The sequence below is a fragment of the Neoarius graeffei genome, chromosome 12 (assembly GCF_027579695.1).
Source record: "Neoarius graeffei isolate fNeoGra1 chromosome 12, fNeoGra1.pri, whole genome shotgun sequence".
In the NCBI taxonomy this organism is placed as follows: domain Eukaryota; kingdom Metazoa; phylum Chordata; class Actinopteri; order Siluriformes; family Ariidae; genus Neoarius; species Neoarius graeffei.
In genome coordinates, this window is record NC_083580.1 from 42,788,216 (window position 1) to 42,806,947 (window position 18,732).

Here is an 18,732-nt window from a genome sequence, read left to right on the forward strand (position 1 = left end):
CAAGGTTGGCCTTCAAGAAGCGAGAACACAGATGGGTAAGCTCCGACTCTCATTTGGATTAAACACACCACGTTATTTACCTGCATTTAGATTGATACATGTAACTTGTAGTGTGTTTAAGTTACCAGTATAAGATTTAATTTGCTTCAGAATGTGATTGTCTCAGTTCATCTGATTATTTAATTAGCCTTTTACGTTTTCTCAGTGAAAATGCATGCATGTACACGCATGTTGCATAAGTTAGAACACCTATCCTGTTTTAATGAGAGTCAACCCACAATCAATGAAGTCAAATCAGTCTTCGTTGAGCAAGTCGGTAACGGAATTTCTTACTTTCACCATAAATTATACGACTTTGGTCTATAGCTGTAAAAGGCCTCGGCCTTAAAACCGGTTACCGCACTGACGTCACGCACTCATGGCTGGCTGGCTCAGCGGGGCAGCTCGAATGCCAACTTTGCGATTGATTTTAACTTTTTTTTTTTTTTTAAATTACCATTTATGCAGCATACAGGAGTCAAGGATGGAGATACTACCTACTCAAATTTATTTAAAAATAAAAATACAGGCTCTGCATATCTCCTTTAAGCATTGGTCTCTATTAAAGTAGGGTCTACAAGCCCCTAGTATTTGGAAATTTTGCTCTTTTTACCCTATTTTGAGTCTTCTGTGTTGATTTGTGAATATTTAAAACACAGAAAAACGCTGTTATGGGCAGTGGATGTTTTTATTTATTTATTTTTATATACAGCATGTGTGTGTGTATATATATATATATAAAAAATTATCTCTAGCCGCTTTATCCTGTTCTACAGGGTCGCAGGCAAGCTGGAGCCTATCTCAGCTGACTACGGGCGAAAGGCGGGGTACACCCTGGACAAGTCACCAGGTCATCACAGGGCTGACACAGACAACCATTCACACTCACATTCACACCTACGGTCAATTTAGAGTCACCAGTTAACCTAACCTGCATGTCTTTGGACCATGGGGGAAAACGGAGCACCCGGAGGAAACCCACATGGACACAGGGAGAACATGCAAACTCCACACAGAAAGGCCCTCGCCGGCCGCTGGGCTCAAACCTGGACCCTCTTGCTGTGCGGCGACAGCGCTAATCATTACACCACTGTGCCGCCCTTAACAGCAATATACTTTTCAATAAAAATATGTAGTGCTTCAAGGAACTTGAATTGTTCAAACTACAATTGGAAGCCCATGTTCAATAATTGCATCTGTAAATAACACTTCTGCATTGATAACTTCCAATGCGTCAGAAGGAGCAACAACAACAAAAAATTTTTTACTTTGGTACCAGAATCAGAGGCGGCACGGTGGTGTAGTGGTTAGCGCTGTCGCCTCACAGCAAGAAGGTCTGGGTTCGAGCCCCGTGGCCGGCGAGGGTCTTTCTGTGCGGAGTTTGCATGTTCTCCCCGTGTCCGCGTGGGTTTCCTCCGGGTGCTCCGGTTTCCCCCACAGTCCAAAGACATGCAGGTTAGGTTAACTGGTGACTCTAAATTGACCGTAGGTGTGAATGTGAGTGTGAATGGTTGTCTGTGTCTATGTGTCAGCCCTGTGATGACCTGGCGACTTGTCCAGGGTGTACCCCGCCTTTCGCCCGTAGTCAGCTGGGATAGGCTCCAGCTTGCCTGCGACCCTGTAGAACAGGATAAAGCAGCTACAGATAACGAGATGAAACCAGAATCAGAAGCATGGCTGAAAGATTTTTGCTTTTTCGTACCCATGTGGTTTTTGATGTTGTCGATTCTTCCATGTCCAACTGAAAAGTCCTGGTGGCACAAGGTGCAAGATTTTCCCTTTTTCGTGAAGGAAGGAGAACACCTGGATAACTTTTTGAGTATTCCTCTCGAAATGTCTGCAACTTGCGTTTTTGTTTGACCTTTTGTTTAGCAATTAGGTCATTACCATCCATGACACAATCGCATGCTTGTATAGAGCAAGTAACCAAAGATGCTGGCGCTGAATACTGTTGTGCTAAAAACAGCCATCGCCAATTATGACTCCGCCATCATTTCCACAACCCAGTATGCATTGTACAAGGAAGTAAGATGGCAGCAGTGATGAGTGTCAAAACAATGGCAGAGTTTAACAGCAAAGTTTTCAGGATTTTATTTTCAAATGTTAATGAAGTTAATATGAAGAAAGGTTTGTTTGTTTTTTTTGGTTTTGTGTAGAAATAAAGACAAAACCATAAATTCATGAAAATCCATAGCCTGTAGCAAGACTCTGAAAACTAATGATGATGGGCAAATCATGATAGTTGGCAGGTATGTTACAATACAGTGTATTAATATTGCAGTGCTTCACTTTGGTGTCCTTACAAAATTAAAAATTTTATATTTTTTTATTTCATGAATGAGGATACATTTCATATTGTAGCTTTAGTGCATCATCTCATGTCTATATTTAGAGATTCATCTAAAATTAACATTGAACAAAAATTGCACCTCCAAGTACACTCAAAGTAGAATGCTTTTTAGTAGATGCTTTTCACTTTAACCCCCAACTGCTCCCCGGGCAGGACCACATTAACCCTTGCCGAGGCCCTGGGCAGACCCCCCCCGAGGCCCCACCCCCGCCTGTTGTCAACTGCGCTCAGCAAATTCACCCCCTCAGACGTGCCTGTCTAACTAGACACAGAAACTTAAATAATGACAGTGGCACAATTAGAAATACTATTGAACGATAAAACTCTATATCCATCAACACCTATTTAATCGAGAAAAAGCAATGGTGAAATAGGCAATTGCATGGTGAAAAAATCCATCAGACATCACGGTTAACAAGTCTGGTTAACTAAAGTTTAGCCTCAAGAAGCCTTTGAATGAGTGAGTCAATGAACAACATGTCAAGAACATAACCGAGGCCTACAACAGTTTCTTTAGTATTCAGAACAAGAACATTCATTTGGTATATAACCATTCGTTTTCATTTTGGAATCCAGGCGATTTTTAACTTGTGAAAACAGAGCGATAACAAAGAAAAATATCTTGCTTCTCAGAAATAAATCTCAAAATGTTAGGCTATGTGAAACATTTCATCCTTTCACACACGTAATGTCCCAAACAGTAGTGGCACACAGCTTTGCGCATTCAGTTTGACAGCCATGGGTCAACTTACAAGGGCACTTTCCTACTTTTCTGGAAAGCGAAGTCATTAATTAAAATCACTGAACTCAAGCTGGTGTAGCGTGTGAAGACATGGTGGACAGTCAGTCTCCCAAGGATTTCACGGGCCTTTTTTGTGATTGTTGCGGGCTAAAATGTCTCATGTTGGGGGGGGGGGGGGGGGGGGGGGTGTTCCAAAAAATTGCGATGAAATTTGCGGTGGTTTTTAGGTTTTTGTTGCGATTACATTGCGGGAGGAAGTGAAAGTTGCAAGAAATTGTTGCGATTTTCTCTTTTTGTGCTTAAAATTGAGTGATATGTTAAATATTAAGTTATTACTGAAAAACTATTGATTTAAAAAAAAAAAACACCGAGAAATGGTCCTATAAACAATTTTACCAATATAAAAGATTACCAGGACTACAAAAATGCAGAAAAACATGCTTTACTTATCCAAATGCACCTGTTGGTTCAAAAGTTAAAGTGCATAGAACCTCATAGCACAACATGAAGTTACCTTAAAATATAATATAAATGCCTCAGCTTTCATGTAAGAAAAAAAAACTATTAATACTAGTACTGTGTGCAGGCAGTCTCTCCTGAAGACTAAATTAAACAATAATTATAAACTAATAAAATAAATGGCTCAGGCTTCATAGAAGAAAAAAAAAACAAAAACAATTTGAACAGAATCTCACAGTATGATGCTGAAGCTGCCTAAACAATGGAAAATAAAATACCATTTTGGCAAAAATGTTGGCATCCATTAATTTCTTGTATTAAGTAAAAAATAAAAATAAAGTGCCTACAGTCCTTCACTGTAAGCATAACACACTTTCAGTAACAGAATTTAAGCCTACATAAACACTGACTCGCACATGCAGTGTTGCCAGATACTGCTGACATTTTCCAGCCCAAAATATGTTCAAAACCTGCCAAAATGCACTTGAAACCGCCCAATCTGGCAACACTGCGCACATGCTGCTTCTCTTGAACGTATACACGGAAGTAAGGCGGAAGGTAGTTTGTCGACGTCACCTCAAGACGACGCCAACGATTGGTCAAATTTGCAGGAAAGTTGCGGTGATTGGTTGAATTTGCAAATCGCAATATCACAAAATCCTGGAGAGACTGGACAGTGATCATATTGACAATGACAGGTGATTTATGCGACGGGACAAGGTGGGCTTCCTTACGGGTGGCGAAATGCATCAAAAATGTTATCAATATGATCAAAACTTCTGAAAATATCGTTTCATATTTTCCGATCTCGCTACCTCCGAGGCCCCATAGTGGCCAAGGCCCTGGGCAGCTGCCCATGAAGCCCATTAGGATAACGCGCCCTTGTCCCCGGGTGCTGTTAGTGTGGCTGCCCACTCCTCTAGGTATGTGCCCGCTCATTGCTCACGTTTGTGTTCACTGCTTTAGATGGGTTAAATGCAGAAAGGAGTATCACAAGTGTACGTGTGATGAATAAAGTTGTTCTTCACTTGTTAACGTGAACACCGGGTTACAAGGACTCACCTGCTCCATTAGATGGCGCTGTTCCTGACCCCTCTTGCTTGCTGAACGTTGGCTTTTTGCTCTCTCTTTTAAAAGCTGCTCCTCTAGACTGCGCACCACTTCTCTGAGCCCCCGAGTCCCTGAATTGGAGCCAGTCCCTACTCGCAATTGCTCCAGAGCTTCAGCCAGCGCATCCTTCTCCTCCCTGACCACAGCCAGCCTGATGTAGTGTAATAAATTTCAGCACATACAGTTTGTAAAAAATATTAATTAACGAAGCAGAAATGCTGGTCTCTCCTGATTGATTTCACTTGCTATATTGTTAAAAAAAATAATAAAATACTGACTCTGCACGCAGTCGGCGGCTCTCTTGGTCTGACACCGCATGGTCTCCTCGCGTCCTCATGGCATTTAGTTCAGCCCTTAGTGCCCTGATCTCTCTCTGGAGGGCTGCAGGATCAGGCTTACCAACATATGGCAGTGGCAATGGGTAGTGGATCCTAGTGAAAACACAAGAATGACATTTTAAAATAATCAGCCAAAGTTTAACACATTAGATCAAATTACAGAGGCAGCCATCTGGCACTTTCTTCCTTAGTGCACTTCGGCATCACTCCACATCCTAGACCCTGTCTCTCCAAGTCTGAAGAAGAAATTACAGCAGAACAAGAGGAGATGTGAATAATATTACTGTTTAATACCAAGACTACACAGCTTAATTCTGTAGTTTAAATTTGGTAGATGAATTTTTATGCAGGTCTGTACGGAAAAGATTCTGCAGGCGACGATCTTACAAGTTAGCTACATTTAGGATCATAGCTCCTGCCCAAAACTAAAAAGCAAGCAGCGTCAGACACCAAACATATCTTGGCTGAAAAACTGCATCTGGGTTGAGTGGAATGTGATTCTTCACTGAACTGCTCATTTAAATGGTACCAACCTATCGAACTCCACAGTGTAGATGAGGATGAGGTAGCGTTTAGCACTGAGAGCAGAGGACTGCTGTTGGGTACGTGGTCTCCCCACCACACCTGCCTTCCTGTTCCGCAAAAGCTCCAGGTCCGAGTAGGTCAACAGATCAAGCGTTACGGACTCACTAGACTGGGGATATAAAAACACCACCACCATAGGAAATAAGGAATTAAAAACTACATGATGTGCTGCTACAGAAACACACTCAATGACAGGGTGGTATAACAAAGTTGGGTTACTATTACCAATGCAAAGTTTCTTTTTTCCTGTAACAGGATGTTCCCAAGTCTTTTGTTCATCTTATACTACAGCAATTACATTTTTTTTTATTAATTACAGAATGAAAACATACTTTTTATCCATTTAATACTGTGGGTTATAGTCAAAACTCATTAGTTTCTGTTATTTACATTACAAGTTCCCTCAGCAGCCTCACTCTCCCCTTTTAAAAGTTAATAAGACAAAGACAGCTTGTCATGTCACAGAGAAACTGCAAAGCATAAATTCCTCTGTCCTGAAGACTTTCATGTGTCTGAAACCTGATTGTTGTTACAAAGCACTGACCCTGGATACTTCCTCCAAAATGTTAAGCATCTCCTTTGGGAAAACTTCACCACAATGTGTTTTTAATCTGTTAAATAACAGCATATTTTTGCTTTATTTGTTTATGTGATGTGTGCCATACAATAACATGGTTTTCCCCCAAAGTGTTTTAGCGTATCGGGCCCGATACAGGCGATTGCTCTAAGACAACGAGGGAGGCTCAGCCTCCTCTAAAAATGACGAACATCGTGTAGGATGAATTGCGCTAGGCTTATGTTATAGCCGACCTTACAACACTGCTATTTCAGATCCAGAATCATAGAAATATATGTGCTCAACCCACTACAGTGCGAAATCATTCCGTTATAACTTTCCCCAGTTCGCCTAATGTGTGCGTGAGTTTTTCCCCCTCGTGACAGCGCGATGCAGCCCAGCCTCAGTGGACTTCAATGGCATTTGGGAACTATGTGCTTTTCAATCTCAAAATGCAAGACCGTTATTGGACAAATACTGCGAAAATGCCCGCCCCACGGAGTCCCACGGACTCCCAGCCTCAGTGGACTTCAATGGCATTTGGGAGCTATGCGCTTTTCAATCTCAAAATGCAAGACAGTTATTGGACAAATACTGCGAAAATGCCCGCCCCACGGAGTCCGAGCCTCACAGTGGGAGGGACATGACAGTTTCCGCGAGGAGACTGGTGATTGGTGAAAGCGGCTGGATATTTTCTTTGATTGACAGCTCGTTTCAAATATAGACAGGCAGCGGTGAATTTCAGTTCAGTCCCATGCGGATTCGCAAGTGGTGTGGTGTATTGTAAGAGATCAGCTTACATTTCGATTTCATTCATTACATACGGTTTCTACCAGCTTTTTTAGTTTGTATATATTTTCATTGTAAATAAAGTGTAAATATAGTGTTGTCAAGTTTGCTATCTTAGTTCCAGAAATTTCGTTTATTTGAGTGACTGAACTTGAACTTGACGGGGCTAGTCAGCTAGCAAGAAAGCTGCGCACGGATGCCAAGCATTGTTGATTTAATTTTGGCGAAGCCATTTGCAAGTCTTCCTTTCGAGGAAAAAATTAAAATTAAAGAGCAGGGTAGACCAACGCCTCAAATTGACTTGGTGAAAAAGGTAGGGAATAATACTCGTTCCTTTCAGCTCTCCTGGTACGAGAAAGTGAATTGGCTATATAATTGAATATATATTTTTCTGGATATGAATTAAAACACAGCTACAATTTGGAAAACATTTTTAAACAAAAACACAGCCGAGAACATTTCACACTACAGACCTGGATTAAAAGTGAAGGGTTATCAAAATGTGTCAATAAAACATTTCTCAGTCAAAATAAGTAAAATATAGGGAAAGTGTCATTGAATGAAATGTGTGGCACCCAGCTCTACTGCTGAGGTTCCTGACAAAGAGCTGCTTTCAATAATGATCAATTTTTAAACAACATGCCACAATTTTAAAATATAAAATGTTAAAATACACACACACCCCCCAACACCACCATCATGTATATTGGACAGTAGGCTAATGGGCCAAAAGAACCTGTTATTTCACAGTTTGTGACCCTGCCAACAATCAGCCAGATCAGAGGCAAGAGTATGGGCAAAATTGATGTGTTTTTTCTTTTAAAATCTGGAAATATCGTAACCGACCAGCCTCCCGTTTGAAAGACTACCAGCCGCCACTGGGGCCCGATACGCTTGCTCTGCCTGCCGATACGCTTAGTCGCTTTAGTTAAAATCCGATACGCTTAGATTTATACTGATTATGTTAAAATTTCCTACACACAAGTAACTAGATACATAGGAGAGCAAATAACAGATCCATTTACATACTGATTGATATGTGTTAAACAAGCGGTCTTTTTTTCCAATGTTTGTGCTGATTCTGTCAAAGTAATATGTCCGCATGGTATGATGTAAACAAACTAATCTGTTGGCTACGTCAAGATCACGTGTTCAAACCGTCCAATAAAAATATCGAAAGAAAACGTCAAACGTCCCGGAAGTTTCCGATTCATTACAAGCGATCTCATTGGCTGCCGATGTCGTCCCCCACCAGACGGACAAAGCCGACTGATTTTAATAAGCTAGGAGAAGACTCGCTGGACAATTTGATCCACATCAGCATGGATGACAGCAAGATGTACGACAGGGTTGCCCAACATTGGGCCAAGCAAAAGCCAAGGAAAATTAATCTGCTTTAAAGGAGTAGAAAACTTCATTCATTAGTTTGGGTTTGCAGAAAGATTATGTACTTATAAACACTCTCACGAAGTGAAGTTGTCCAAATGTGTCAAATATAGCATAATTTCAAATAATCATCATAAGCATTTTTGGCAGTGTGATGTCACTGGGATCCATTTAACAAAAGGCGTCTCTGGATTATTCTTTTGTCAAAGGGTCACAGTGACATCACACTGCCAAATATGCTCATCATTATTATTCGAAATTTTGCAAAATGTGCGCAGCTTTCTGATTTACTGTTTTCTTCTCATACTTCCTATGTTTCATGGACTGTAACGGCATTTGCTTATTTAGTAATTTTAATACAGAATTTACTCTGATGAAATTATTCAGACACTCCAATGCCCCCCCTAAAAAAAAAAAAAAGGATCTGCACGATTCAGCCGTGAAAGGCGCGCCGTTTGCATCCCTGTAATTAAAATTCTAGAATTGGAATTATTAGAATCTATTCTAAATCTAACCGCGAGCATCCGCACATTCAGTCCCAGTCGCTGCCCTCCACTCACATTACCTTTTCTACAGCGCGAAATATTTAGTCAAGCGCGGCACTGATGTCGAGGGGTTTGTATTGGAGCGGAGGACAAATGGCTCCAGCTTAGACAGAGTTTCAGTTGGCCATGATGGCGCTGAAAATAAAGTCAAGTGCTAGAAGAAGTACATAACATTCAGTGATAGGAATAACGGCATTAAAATAAAGGATGTTATAACGCCGGGTAATCTAATTAATTAGCTACAATCGTTATAACGCCGTTACCAATACCAACACGCCATTACTGCATGGTAATGAAGTTGCTCTGAAGCAGTCACCAACTTGGCTCACAGACATAAAAGCTGCGTTCGTCACTCCCCCTCCAGACACCGCGGTCATTTCATTCTCTCCCCTTCCCTCCAAAAGTCGGCACCTGCGCCTTTAGTTTGTGTGGAGAGATATGATCTGCAATAACATGCATTGTTGGCTACAGACCGAAACATACTTTCAGAATGCACTGGCCAAGGCAGGACTAAACTCGATGTGCCTTCTAATAATTAAAAAAAAAAAAACCCAGAATAGTAACTTGTAAGCTAAAAAGCCTGTGTCTACACTTTTCTTTCGCCGAGTGGCAGCTGTCTTCAACTGGGGCGGGAGGGCGGGACATGACTGAATGGGTGTCTGATTTGTCAACTGTCGTCCTTACACCGCATGGCATGCCCCAAGCGTTTACAACACAGAATTCCAGGTTCTCCGCTCCAAAATCAGCAGCTTCAAAACGATTGATTTTTTTTTTTTAACCGACAACCAAAAAAAAAAATTAACCGGTTGACATTGATTTGGTCAACCACCGGTCAAACGGTCATCGGTTAACATCCCTACTTTGGACTGTGGGGGAAACCGGAGCACCCGGAAGAAACCCACGCAGACACGGGGAAAACATGCAAACTCCACACAGAAAGGCCCTCGCCGGCCACTGAGCTCGAACCCAGAACCTTCTTGCTGTGAGGAGCCAGTGCTAACCACTACACCACCGTGCCACTCTCCAGAATCCAACAAAGATTGTGTAATACTTATAAAACAAATTTATCCTAATAATAATAATAATAATATCTAGCCAAATTACCTTACTGACTGCAGATTCGAGCATGCTACAGAATATAGGGAACTGTTTAAAGTTTCCAGTTTTGCGAGTGAGATCTTCAATGTCTGAAAGACAGCAACAAGGAAATCAATAAACGTCAAGGCTCAACATAAAGTTCAAACTGTTATTTAAAGAAGTGCACACTTACAGGCTGGATCGAATTCCCCACTCCACTGGTCTGCTGTCATGATATCCGAAATCTCAACTGTTAGTAAGCGATCTTGCAGTTCCACTTTAACGGCAAAATCAACTCCACGAAATCGCAGTTCTTCTTGTACAACCGTGCCGACTTCCATGATAAATTTAGGGTACTTTCAGTAACCTGGCAAATATTTGAGGTTAAAACTAAGAGTAGTTTAAGACACACTTACTAGCTCTTTATTCAACCAATCTTCTTGGTCTACTTTGTAGATATACAGTCCTATAGCTTTTCCATAAGAATGCTGGGTCGAGCACCCAAATTAGAAATCTACGATACGCATAACATTCAAAGATACAAAGCAGATAAGAAACTTAAAGGGTTATTCCATGTCAAATCTCCGAATGCTCCCACTTGACCATCTCAGGCCATGTACACACGTAGCCGGGTATTTTTAAAACCGAACATTTTCCCCCCCTCTGTTTATAAAAATGTTTTATCCACACCACCTCGTCTTCGAAAAAAATCCCTTCCACACATAGCTGAACATCTGCGTTTTCAATCACATTCATAAGCATTCTAAACCTGTAGATGGCATTATTTCCCCAAATCCTACCCCCTAATCACATCAGAATAGCCCTCTGTTGGCGTCACTTCCGCCTAAACATAAAACATGGCGCCAAGCTCGTTCGTCTGGACAGACTCGGAGACAGAATTGCTTCTAAACACAATTTTGGAGTATAAACTTCAAAAGACGCAAGAAAATGTTGATTGGGAATCTTGTCAGTAGTTGGGCTTCTAAAATTAAACATGTAAATAGCACCTGCACAATAATTAACGCTTTCAAGGCACCACTCCGATCCATTACCCTTTGTCCATGCTTAATCTGGCTTCTGCAGTAAACAAAGGTCGCACGTTTGACGTCAGGGCAGATTTGTCATTTTTTTGGCGCAGATTGTGACGTTCTAAAACGCAAAACTCCGGTTATCTCTGTCTACAAGAAAAGGCATACACGGAGTTTTCAAAAATCTTCACTTTGCCTGGAGTTTTTTTAACCCTTTGGTGACTGACCCCTTGAAAATGGTTCCTCCAGGAACCATTAAACGTTTTTAAACGTTTCAGTTGTCAAGACAACGGAAAAACTAAAATACAAGAGCATTTTGTTTTGTGCACAAGAGCATTGTGATGTATCTTTCTGTTTTTGTATTTTAGTTTTTCCGTTGTCTTGACAACTGAAACGTCATCGTTCCTGGAGGAACCATTTTCAAGGGGTCAGTCACCAAAGGGTTAAATATTCGTTTTTGATGTGTTTTCATGTGGATGACAGGCCAAAACGTAGAAAAATATATTCGATTTAGCAGATACGCGGCTACGTGTGGACGGGTTCTCAGATTTGGCTGAAAAAAATTCCAGGAGGTTCACACACTTCCCAATAGGAAAAGTCCCAAATTTTAGCTCCCAACTCCTTATAATTTTGTCATAGAAAATATTTTTGCAACTAACCTCGGACCTGTTTTGAGCCGAGGTTTTGGGGAGCCACTCTGAGATTGCTTTCTTTCTTTAGTGATGGGCAATTCCATGTAAATGTCAACCTCACCATGCAAAAATAAAGCAACATGTAATACATCAAAACCACTCCCAGAGATATCACCTAGGCCTGTATTTTACAGATGTGAATAAGTTGAACCAATTTGTAACCAACCTAATGTCACTGTCAGTCTTTCTTTCTTATAATGTAAAACCCAAGCTAAAATCAACTTTGATCATGTACAATTCTATATTATTGCCACAAGCCACAGAAATGTATGCTAAAATCCACAAAACAGCAAAACAATAGCCATCCTAAATATTATTTAAGAACTTTGATAGTTTTAGCTGATATTTAGAGAGTTTTTCAAAGGGTTATGGTGGTTAAATTGCTGATTTTCTAAACATATGCCATGTCTATTTCAGATGCGTCACATCCATAACGGAATTATGTCACATCCATAACGCTGATTTTTTCTTCCTAGATTCTGCTTGAAATAGAAAATATTTTAAACAAAGGCTTTTTTTATTTTCAGCTAAGACTCCTTTATTAAATGCATGCCTGCATTTGGATATTATGTTTGCAATTTCACAGAGTTTGATGAATATGTGTAGTCACCCTGGAAATGGGGTATTTTTTCCGTCACATCCATAACGTATGTATTTTTTGGCATTTTCTAGAGTTCTAAATGTACTATGGGAATTATTTTTTTCCCATGACTTCTCCAATATGAGAGGTCTTAAATATACAACAAATTTTAAAATACTGGAAAGGAATAAAAATTAACTAGGTCAGTTGTTGCCATTTTGAGTCCAAATGTCACATCCATAACGCTGGAATTGCTCTGATCCAGATGAATTTGGAGAGTTATCAGCTTTATAATAAAATTTAATAAATTCAATAAGTGTCATAAATAAATCATAATCAATTCTACTGGACTGTCAAAGACTCATCATGGATAAATATTAACTGAAGCATACAGGTTGCTTTTTCTTCTAAGTTATGGTACAACAGAAATGCTGTAATGAAAAGTTTCAGTTTTCACCCATATTGAAGCGCCAATATTTCAGTATCTAAAGGTTGCATACAGATTATCCTTCAGGTATAGTTTACCATGAACCAAATGAAGCATTTTGTTGAGTTTAAGCTGTGTGTCATAAATTTAGGGCATTTTGTTAGCATTTGAAAATGCTTTCATAGGCCATGAATGCTGTGCGTGTATGCGAACACCACATTTTCAAAAAAATCATTTTGCAAAAATAAGGCAGAACACCATCGCAAATTTTGGATATGTTAAAAACAGACATCTAATCTTTCTAAAACAGTCAATTTTATGTTGGTGGATGCTGTCTGTCTTTTTTTTTTTTGTTAGAACATGCCAAAAATGCCATCAAATTAATTTTCTCCATTTTTAAACTTCAATATCTTCCAAACCGCTCATCACAGACGGGCAGCTTTAGAATACAAAAGTACACAGTATATATGGGAAGGTGTGTGCGCAATATCAAGCCTCTGTCTTTGAAACTGCACTTTCCACAGTCCTTCAAACATGCTGCCGCAGAGCGTAATGTAGAATTTCCGAGCAAATTCAAGCCCCCAGAACTCTGTGATAAACCAAAAGCACACATGTAGAAGTCCATATTCTACAAGTACTGGTGCCAGATTTTGACCCTTGAAAATTTGAAGGACCTAGCTTAAATACTTTTCTAGATACAGCAATCTCAATGTGGCTCCCCCAAAAAACTCTGCTCAAAACGGGTCCGAGGTTAGTTGCAAAAATATTTATGACAAAACTATAAGGAGTTGGGAGCTAAAATTTGGGACTTTTCCTATTGGGAAGCGTGTGAACCTCCTGGAATTTTTTCAGCCAAACCTGAGATGGTCGAGTGGGAGCATTCAGAGATTTGACATGGAATGACCCTAAAATGTTCTACAGTGCCTTGAAAAAGTATTCATACCCCTTGAACTTTTTCACATTTTTCCACCTTACAACCATGAACTTAAAAGTTTTTTATTGAGATTTTATGTGATAGACCAACACAGAGTAGCACATAATTGTGAAGTGAAACGAAAATGATAAATGGTCTTCAAAATTTTAAACAAATAAAAATCTGAAAAAAATGTGGTGTGCATTAGTATTCAGCCCCCTGTACTCTGATACCTCTAAATACAATCCAGTGCAATCAATTGCCTTCAGAAGTCATCTAATTAGTTAATAGAGTCCTACTGTGTGTAATTTACTCTCAGCATAAATACACTTGTTCTGTGAAGGCCTCAGTGGTTTATTAGAAAACACTGAAGAACAAACAGCATCATGAAGACCAAAGAACTCACCAGACAGGTGAGGGATAAAGTTCTGGAGAAGTTTAAAGCAGGGTTAGGTTATAAAAAATATCCCAAGCTCTGAACATCTCAAGAAGCACTGTTCAATCCATCATTCAAAAATAGAAAAAGTATGGCACAACTGCAAACCTACCAAGACATGGCCGTCCACCTAAACCGACAGAGCGAGCAAGGAGAGCACTGGTCAGAGAAGCAGCCAAGAGGCCCATGATCACTCTGGAGGAGCTGCAGAAATCCACAGCTCAGGTGGGAGAATCTGTGCACAGGACAACTATAAGTCGTACACTCCACAAATCTGGCCTTTTTGGAAGGGTGACAAGAAGAAAGCCATTGTTGAAAGACAGGCATAAGAAGCCATGTAAGGGACACAGCAAACATGTGGAAGAAGGTGCTTTGGTCAGATTAGACCAAAGTTGAACTTTTTGGCCTAAATGCAAAGCGCTATGTGTGGCGGAAAACTAACACTGCTCATCACCCTGCACACACCATCCCCACTGTGAAACATGGTGGTGGCAGCATCATGCTATGGGGATGCTTTTCTTCAGCAGGGACAGGGAAGCTAGTCAGAGTTGATGGGAAGATGGATGGAGCTAAATACAGGGCAATCCTGGAAGAAAACCTGTTGGAGGCTGCAAAAGACTCGAGACTGGGAAGGAGATTCATCTTCCAGCAAGACAATGACCCTAAACATACAGCCAGAGCTACAATGGAATGGTTTAGATCAAAGAATATTGTGTTAGAATGGCCCAGTCTAACTCCAGACCTAAATCCCATTGAGCATCTGTAGCAAGACTTGAAAATTGCTGTTCACAGACGCTCTCCATCCAATCTGGCTCAGCTTGAGCTATTTTGCAAAGAAGAATGGGCAAAAATTTCAGTGTCTAGATGTGCAAAGCTGGTAGAGACATACCACAAAAGACTTGCAGCTGTAATTGCAGCAAAAGGTGGCTCTACAAAGTACTGATGCAGGGGGGCTGAATACTAATGCACACCACATTTTTCAGATTTTTATTTGTTTAAAATTTTGAAGACCATTTATCATTTTCGTTTCACTTCACAATTATGTGCTACTCTGTGTTGGTCTATCACATAAAATCTCAAAAAACTTTTAAGTTCGTGGTTGTAAGGTAGAAAAACGTGAAAAAGTTCAGGGGTATGAATACTTTTTCAAGGCACTGTACATAGTGCAAGTGCTAACTGGCCTGGGTAGCTAATTATTTTAAATAATTATACCAGGATGAAGTCACTTACTAAACTATTTCTTTTAACTTCATTAGTCTTGTTTATTAACCAACACCTTCATGTCTAGCTAAGTTCATGTCCAGTTTTGCCAACTTTATTAAAATAGCTACCCAAAGTAGCAGTAAGATAGCCAGCTTAACTCGAGAACATGAATAACGCTGGCTCTATCTATCTAGATATCTTCTGACTACAAATCAGACCCTCCAGGATTTCGCGATATTGCAATTTGCAACTTCGACCAATCCCCGCGAATTCAGGGCGGTGTTGCAATTATATCCAATCACCGCAACGTTCCCGCAACTTTGACCAATCGTTGGCGTCGTCGACAAACTACCTTCCGCCTTACTTCCATGTATACGTTCAAGAGAAGCAGCATGTGCGAGTCAGTGTTTATATAGAGATCTTGCAGTCATGTGACCGGAAAGTACACAGCCGCCATCTTGTCGGTAAAAAACACCGCTGAATACTGCTGCACTCGTGTACAGAATGGATCAATTTCAACCGACGGACTACACGGCTCATTTTTCTAATGAACAGATAACTAGATATGTCTAAAATAAACGATCTACAGATTAGTGACCCTTATGGCTTACCGGATGGAGTTTTCACGACCGGATGTTGAACTGCCAGCGGAATACCCAGACGTGTATAATTACCTCATTAACTTTCACTCGCTGTTCAGTGGTGAAGCACTGCATGCTTATAAATCTCTGGACAGTTATCTTTACAGAAACTCAGGATTTGTCAGCGACACAGATGTGGCATCTTGTAAACAAGAATCCTCATTGGATGGGTAAGTCACTTAAGTATTGAGTATAGCACTGACCAGCCGATTATAGAATAGAATAAGGTAATTCCAGCTGTAATTCCAAATCGTCCGTTTTGTTTACCATGGATCTGGCGTTGGAGAGGTAGAGGCTTAGCAGCGGAGGTTTGAGTGGCTGTTTTCTGAGCTTAGTCAACAGGCCGGCTCTGCCTGCAGCCTCGCTTTTGCTTCCGCTCCCGACACCGCCTCCTTCTCTTTGCTTCAGATAACAATCCACGGAGACCCCGCTGGTCTCGATATCTCATCCGGAATGTTGTGCATGCGATTGAAATCGCTACAAACCGTCATTTTCTGCTGGAAACCCATGTCCAGTAAGTCCATACAGTTGTAGTGGATATTGAAGTCCGGTACAGACGAACAACACGCAAAAATACACACAAAAAACATAAAAACCGTGCACAGGTAGAGAGAGCTTGTAGCCGCAGCCGTTGTAGTAGAACTGTATATAGTAGGGTTTTCCAGAAGAAAAGGTAGAAGTAAAAGCAGAAATATGGCGTTTGACCGACAAGATGGCGTCTGTCACAATCTGGATCGGCTGTGACGTCACATGCAAGTGCTCCATATGCTTAAATTCTGTTACTGAAAGTGTATGTTTACAGTGAAGGACTGTGTGCACTTTATTTTTTTTGTTTTACTTAATACAAGAAATGAATGGATGCCAACATTTTTGCCAAAATGGTATTTTATTTTCCATTGTTTGGCAGCTTCAGCATCATACTGTGAGATTCTGTTCAATTTGTTTTTTTTTCTTCTCTGAAGCCTGAGCCATTTATTTTATTAGTTTATAATTGTTTAATTTAGTCTTCAGGAGAGCCTGCCTGCACACAGTACTAGTATTAATAGTTTTTTTTTCTTACATGAAAGCTGAGGCATTTATATTACATTTTAAGGTAACTTCATGTTGTGCTGTGAGGTTCTATGCACTTTAACTTTTGAACCAACAGGTGCATTTGGGGGGCGGCACGGTGGTGTAGTGGTTAGCGCTGTCGCCTCACAGCAAGAAGGTCCGGGTTCGAGCCCCGTGGCCGGCGAGGGCCTTTCTGTGTGGAGTTTGCATGTTCTCCCCGTGGGTTTCCCCCACAGTCCAAAGACATGCAGGTTAGGTTAACTGGTGACTCTAAATTGACCGTAGGTGTGAATGTGAGTGTGAATGGTTGTCTGTGTCTATGTGTCAGCCCTGTGATGACCTGGCGACTTGTCCAGGGTGTACCCCGCCTTTCGCCCGTAGTCAGCTGGGATAGGCTCCAGCTTGCCTGCGACCCTGTAGAAGGATAAAGCGGCTAGAGATAATGAGATGAGATGCATTTGGATAAGTAAAGCCTATTTTTCTGCATTTTTGTAGTCCTGGTAATCTTTTATATTGGTAAAGTTGTTTATAGGACCATTTCTCTGTCTTTTTTTTAATCAATAGTTTTTCAGCAATAACTTAATATCACTCAATTTTAATCACAAAAAGAGAAAATCGCAACAATTTCTCGCAACTTTCACTTCCTCCCGCAATGTAATCGCAACAAAAACCTAAAAAACACCGCAACTTTCATCGCAATTTTTTGGGAAAAAAAACCCCGCAACATCAGACATTTTAGCCCGCAACAATCACAAAAAGGCCCGTGAAATCCTGGGGGGACTGACAAACACGCATCTAATGTAACCTCATGTTAAGCTATTACCCTGGTACCGACTTGTTATTTAGCCAGCTAAGCTAACAGGCTACATACCCGTTGTAGACGGAGATGCTGTGTTTCCAAGAGCTGAGCAGAGTGATTTAAATCCTACATTTAACGGTTTTAACTTACAAACCGAAACAATTAAAAATATCAAAACAAACATCTTACATGTAGCTCTAGATAAGCCATTTTAAGCTAGCAAACCTTCATTTGCACTGTCAGTTTAAACAATTGAAAACAGCGGTACAACAACCGGGAATTTAAAAATCCCGCCCCGGAAAGCACTCATTGGGCAGTGACTTAAAATAGAGGTCTATGTTTGGATTCTACCCTTGTCAATCACAGGTGACAGCCCTCGCTAACCCCGCCCCGCCCCACCCCCTTCTCACGCCACTACTCCATACCGCCGTACTCAGAAGTGTGTCTATTAAACTAGCAGTCCCAGCATTTTTCTGTCTACCTAGAAGACCCACATAGGGGCCATTTGGCCCGACCGCTTTTCCCCAATACACTAATCACTCATTTTGTTATGGTAATGAGGCTGTTAGTGGCAGTGTGTGGGGTGAGGAGGTCACATTTCACACACTTCAGTGGTGAAGTCATGTTGGCTACTTCTGTGTGAATGTGAGAATGAGGAATAAAAACACATTCTATTCTAAAATGTGAACATGTGAATGTGACCATAACGACTCATGTGACTGCAACCAGACAATTGTTTGATGGATAAATACCTCAGTGCACATGGACTATCGCTTCAGTTCCCTCAAGAATTTTGTGGTGAAAGAAGCTCCTGTCCAAGGAACGAAGATGCAGAGAGTCAACATTCAACAGGCATTGTAAGATTTCATTTCTAAGCTGTAAGGTAACTAACAGCCACATTTCCATAACAAAATGAATGTCTACAGGGAGGACTTGGGGCCAATTGGCCCTCTTGTGGGTTTTCTAGGTAAAAAGGCCAAATGGCCC

At 40.8% G+C, this 18,732-nt stretch overlaps 1 protein-coding gene across 1 annotated transcript in view; it reads right to left on the reverse strand.

The window, feature by feature from the left end:
• The window catches only part of ccdc61 (coiled-coil domain containing 61), a 37,671-nt gene extending 19,664 nt beyond the window's left edge, over positions 1–18,007 (reverse strand). Inside the window, exons 1-6 of the mRNA XM_060935913.1 lie at positions 17,818–18,007; positions 10,170–10,343; positions 10,004–10,086; positions 5,572–5,732; positions 4,979–5,131; positions 4,653–4,851 (exon numbers count right to left, since the gene is read on the reverse strand). Of these exons, the coding sequence (XP_060791896.1) occupies positions 4,653–4,851; positions 4,979–5,131; positions 5,572–5,732; positions 10,004–10,086; positions 10,170–10,317 (744 nt within the window). The 5' untranslated portion in view covers positions 10,318–10,343; positions 17,818–18,007. The remainder of the gene's footprint in view (positions 1–4,652; positions 4,852–4,978; positions 5,132–5,571; positions 5,733–10,003; positions 10,087–10,169; positions 10,344–17,817) is intronic.
• Positions 18,008–18,732: the final 725 nt, after the last annotated feature.